Genomic DNA, 5748 nt, shown 5'->3' on the forward strand with positions numbered 1-5748 from the left:
CTTTCCTGCTTCTGTCTCCCGCTTCCCCTGAAATTTTCCCTCTCCAAACTGCAGGTTCTGGGGCCAGCCCTGTGCTCTTGCTCATCACCCTTCAGTGGGGCCACTCCTCCCTCTTAATTTGTTGCCAGTGGAAAAAGAGGCAACAGACTTGACCAGGCCAGAGTCAGGAAGCTGGAGAGGCCTCACTGAGGAGTCATGTATCTCTAAGGGGTCATATGGGGAACACACTCCTTAAACATCACAAACGAAGAGTTGGCCTTTGACAGGTAAGGGTGCTAGGACCCACAACAGGGCAGTGGCTTGCACAGAATATAAGGCAGGATTGGGCCTGGCCAAGAGGTTCTAGCAGGAATCTCTCACACTCCAACCCCAGCCCAGGAAGCCAGGCCCTTCCTCCATTACCCCAAAACAGTCGCCCTTCTGCAGCAACATCGGGTGGGGGTCTAGGAAGGCGCTGCTGCCATCTTCATCCTGGGTCACTGCGACTTTGCCCAAGTAGATGAAATAAAAGCTGCTGCTCTTCTTCCCCTTCTTTATGATGACACGTCTGCGACCAAACCTGGGCAAAGACCATAGCCTGTGATCTAGTAGCAACCCAGAGCCCAGCACATGCTGGGAGGAGAGTTGGATTGGTTGTGCCCTTTGCTCTGGAGAATTAAAACACAGGCTGTAACTAGAAAGGACTCAGAAGAGCCCACTCCCAGCTCCATCAAGCTAACACATATTTAGTTGCTCACCTCTGTTAGACTGAAGCTTCCAGAGAACAGAGCCTTTGTCAGTCTGCTTGGTCACACAGTAAATGCTCAATGAATAGTTGTGAAATAAATGAATGAACACATGCTGAAAGCATTGGATGAGTGGCTAAATAATTAAAAGCACTGGTTTTAGAGTCAGACCAGGATCCCAATCCTAGTTCTACCCCTAGCTATATGCCACTGGGCAACTAACATCCCCTTTCTGAACTTCAGTTTCTTTTGTCTGTAAAATAGAGATGAGTATGCCCAGAAAGAGACAAATACATGGTCTTATGATCTTCAAGAACTCACTACCCAATTAGGAACCCTGAGGTAGAAGTGCCAGGTCCCAAGAAAACTGGAAGTTAGTTCTTAAGCTCAGAAGGAAGCTTCTGTATTTCAAATGCAAGCTCAAATTTCACTTCTTTCAATATTCATTCATTTCCTTCATTCATTCAATATAAGTTAAACAAATTCCAACTGTATCTGTTAGGCACAGAGATAAAGGACACAGATTTCATTCTCAAAACTATGGTCAAATAAGGAGGTAAATAAGGTTTAAAAATGCTTAAAGAGAGGTAAACACGGGATAATTCAGAAGCACAGAGAAGGAACATTTCACTCAGCTTAGGAAGGCCAGAGAAAGCTCTAGGATGGTGTCTGGAGTCATCCAGGTGGATAGAGTGATAGAAGAACATTCCAGGCAAAGGGACTCCTGTCCAATGGCCCAGAGGTGCCCTAGCTGGTTTGGCTCAGTGGATAGAGCGTCAGCCTGTGGACTGAAGGGTCCCAGGTTTGATTCCGGTCAAGGGCACATGCCCAGGTTGCAGGCTCGATCCCCAGTGGGGGGTGTGCAGGAGCAGCCAATCAATGATTCTCTCTCATCATTGATGTTTCTATCTCTTCCTCTTCCTCCCTCTCTGAATCCAATAAAAATCTATTTTAAAAAAACAAAACAGTTTCAAAGGCCCAGAAGTGACTGGAAGCATGGGCACATTCAATGGAATAACTGTAACTACCATTAGAAAGGAAAATGGGAGACAGGGAAGAGGTCAGGCGGGTAATGGAAGAGAAATCTGGCTCGCTCCAAAAGTTGGGCTAAGTTTGGATTTTACCCAGAAGGCAATGGGGAGCCCAAAGTCTGCCCTTCAGTGTCTACCAAGTTCTTAGGAATCAGTGGCCTTTGTATAAGTGCCCCAGTGTTTTCCAGAGTGCTGTCATACCCCTCACCTCCAATCTCTCTGCACTGCCCTCAGCAGGTCCTCTGAATTCTCCTCCCCCTCCTCACTGAGCTACCAGCAGCAGGAGAGCCAGAGCCAACCCTCTGCACAGGACAAGTGTTACTTCCTTTGTTCCATCCATTTGTCTACACAGCTCCCCCTGCTTGGAATAGATTTTCCTCTCTTATTCACCTACTCAAATTTTTTCAGGGAGCTCAAGGTCCAGCTCAGATCCTACTGCCTCCAGGAAGACCTCTCAGACTCAGCCCATAGCATAACTCCCCTTCTGAGCTTCCAGAGCATCCACTAGCTTCAAACCCTGTGGCAAGTTCCTGGGGGCAGGGACTAGAGAACAGGTGGACTGAGGACTGTATTAGGCTGGAGTCAGTAGCTGCAGGCTCCCCTCTGGCTCTGGGTTTGTTTGGGTATAAACCAGAAGCTGTGTCAACATAGGAAAGAGGTGATGGACCAGATGACAATGGCCAGATGGGAGAAGGCAGGCATATTCAGCCAGGAAATAAGACGTTGGGATCAAAAGAGCAGAGCCAGTGTTCGCTCAAGTGTAGACTTCTAGAATTGGAGACAGAAAGACCGTCAGAGATCGTATAGCTCAATCTACATTTTCAGGATGAGGAAAGTGGGGCCCTCCCGGGGACTTGTTGGAAGGCCACACTTGAGTCAGCACTAGAACCTGAATCTCCTACAGCAGACATCTACTGCTTTTGCTGCCAAGCATCTGGTCACATTTTTCTACCAGCTCCACCCTGACTTTGCTTTGGGGGAAACACCCTTTCTTGACTGTCAGACAATCAGAGCATCACTGCCCACTGATGATTCAAGCGAAGCTAACCTGGTTCAGAAAGAACTAATTCCAAGGCTCTGACTTGAGGGACTAGGATGTTTACTCTCGTTCCCAAGGGACTGAAACCAGGAGGAGGAAAGTTTGGAGTTGTGGTTGGGGCAGTCATCTCTCCATTGTGAGAAGAGAGTCTGGCTGAGAAGGTGGCTTACACTATGAAGTGCCAGGAGATGGAGACAGATAGACAGACAGACATGGTCCTGGTGACACTAAGCCCCTAAATCCAATCTAAGCCTAAAGCTGGAGAACTATCCCAGGACTTTTCAGATACATGAGTCACCAATACCTTCTCCTGGACTGTGTTCTGTCACTTGCAACTGGAAGGATCCTATCTAACCTGCTAATTTCCAGTCCTGGCCAATCAACAACTGGCTTTAACAATCACCATATTTTGATCTACAGAAAAGCCATATTCTCCTCATTTCACTGATGAGGATATGAGGCTCAGAAAGCTTAAATGGCTTGTCTAAGGTCCCAGTGAGGCAGACATGGTATTAAATTCCAGAGCTCCTAGCTCCATGATTCTTTTTCTTTCCATGACTCCATTCTGCCTGTCCTGGAATCTCACTTTACGATAGCAGTGACTTGCTCTTATTCACTAGGCTAGAATAAAGCAGATGGTACCCTCTGCCTGGAATGTCCTTATCTACACTTCTACCTGTCAAATATACCTGTTCAAATGTCACCTTTGCTGTGAAACTCCCTCATTCAAACCAACTGGATAATTACTTCCTCCCCCTGGCTTATTACCTGTGGAAAAGATCCTGCATGGTTCATAAAGGATCATAACCTATACTTAGTTGTGATTATGTCTTAGACTGTGACCTCCATGAAGGAAGATATCAGGACACTAACCTATAGTGACATTGCATCCTGGATTTTCAAAACAAGCCTCACCTCAAATACTGTGCAAGGCTGTCCCCCGTAAGCCTTTGAATGTTCTGGAAACAGCAATATGTCCACGCATACCTCTTAAACTTCTCTACGACCAGGTATTTACGTGGCGCTTTTTGTGCCATGGGCCCTGTGACAATCTGATGAAGCCCTCACAGAATAATGTCTCAAACGTATCAAATAAAATACAGCAGAGTTAGTTAACAAAAAAACCCAATTTGTGATGTAGCAATGTGTGTGCCTCTTTATTAAGGCACCAAATAACAAAGATAGCATATCTAGTAACTGCCATATTTTCAAAGATGTGATAAACTATTTTTCAAGAAGCCTGCAATATTAAATATAATGTGAAAATATTTGTGATTTCTTTTGGTGAAAAAGTCACAATAATGTCTAAATACTACAGTGGTTTGCTACCTACATCCATGATTGAAGAAAATGTTCAATTTCAGTTAGAGATTAAGAAAAACACAGATTTAATTTTTCTCTCATCCGATTTCAAGACCCTTGCTCTGGTTCCTGTCTGGATGTACTAGTAATGTAATCCCCTGTGATCCATTCTGGCTTTTTGGGTCTGGATTTGAGCCTCAGCTCTGCTATTTATTATCTGGGTGACCTAAGATGAGTCATTTTCCCCTTATGAGCCTCCACTTTCTTATCTGAAAAACTAGGGAATTGGAACAGATCCTTTCTGATGTTCCTACCAGATCCTCTCCTTAATTCTGGGTAGAATCTCAATGAATGGATGAGATAAATTGTGCTGCAACCATAACAGTGAGCACTAAGGTGAACTAACAGATGGCTTTCCTTGGCTGACACTCGGCAGAGAGGCTGGCACACCTGCCATGGCCTTCTCAGCTGGGTCTTCCTGCCCAGCCCAGCTCCAGCCCAGAGCCGGGGAGGTGGGGGGAGGGGGCCCTCACTGACCGTTCAAAGCGGAGGACCCTGGCCAGAAGCAGCTGCAGGGCCTCTGAGTAGTTCCGGTAGCAATCCAGGACCTGCAGGAAGTTACACAGGGCCTGGACGTCCTGCTCCGTCCTCCAAGAAGGTATCTTCTGTGCTATCTCAATGGCCCGTGGAGGAAAGTAACCCTAGAGAGAGAGAACCAGAGTGACACACAGGACCCAGCAGTTTCCCCATGGGCCAGAGAACAACTTCTCACACTGCTGCTTTTACACTTTCCCACCCCCAACACAACAGTGGCTGACATGTGTTTACTGTGTGCCATGCATCAGGACACATCTTACACACACCATCTCACTGCATCTTCGCCCAGCCCACGAAGTGAGGCACTATTATTATTCCCATCCAACAGGTGAAGACACTTGGATTGGAACCTAGATCTGCTACATGTCAAAGTCTATATTCCCAACTACTGACCATACTGCCACTGCTGTTCATTGACCCCCCACCCCCGCCCCAGGCAATATGAGCTGCCTAAGCTCCAGGGGCCCCGCAGCACATGCACACTGCAGTTAGGGGAGACCCTCCTTGCCCCAGCCTATACCTTGGCATGCTGCCGAAGACTAAGGAACAGGGAACCACAGAGACTATTAGCTAACCCTCATGAACCAGGACTCGTGGACCAGTAGGAACAGATACACCCATTCTCAGCGCTCTCACCTTCATTCACTTCAGGCCAACAATCCCTCACTGTGTTCCTCTAGCATACAGGAAGGATAAAAAAGGGGGGGGGGACTGCCTTAATCCCACAACCCAAAGCTAGCCATTAACATCTGACATACTTGTTTCCTGTCTTTTTCTTATTTATAAATAAACTCTTTGAAAATAACACAAGAGGAGAACCAAGATGGCGGCATAGGTTAACACCAGAGTTTGCTGCCTCGAACAACCACTTCAAAAGTGAAACTAAAAGACGGAACGGACATCACCCAGAACCACAGGAAGGCTGGCTGAGTGGAAGTCCTACAACTAGGAGGAAAGAGAACGCATACCGACACTCAGAGGAGGTGCAGTGCTGAAGTCAAATATTGAGGTGCGGAGTGCATGCAGAGCGGGCTGGAGGTTGAGGGGGTGGGAG

At 46.9% G+C, this 5748-nt stretch overlaps 1 protein-coding gene across 2 annotated transcripts in view; it reads right to left on the bottom strand.

The window, feature by feature from the left end:
• Nucleotides 1-5748, bottom strand: part of CNBD2 (cyclic nucleotide binding domain containing 2) — a 58913-nt gene that overhangs the window by 39807 nt on the left and 13358 nt on the right. For both annotated transcript variants that reach the window (XM_015564459.1, XM_015564458.1), the window contains exons 4-5: nt 4635-4798; nt 403-559 (exon numbers count right to left, since the gene is read on the bottom strand). In XM_015564459.1, coding sequence (XP_015419945.1) covers nt 403-559; nt 4635-4798 — 321 coding nt within the window. The remainder of the gene's footprint in view (nt 1-402; nt 560-4634; nt 4799-5748) is intronic.

Source organism: Myotis davidii, unplaced genomic scaffold (genome assembly GCF_000327345.1).
Source record: "Myotis davidii unplaced genomic scaffold, ASM32734v1 scaffold38, whole genome shotgun sequence".
Classification (NCBI taxonomy): domain Eukaryota; kingdom Metazoa; phylum Chordata; class Mammalia; order Chiroptera; family Vespertilionidae; genus Myotis; species Myotis davidii.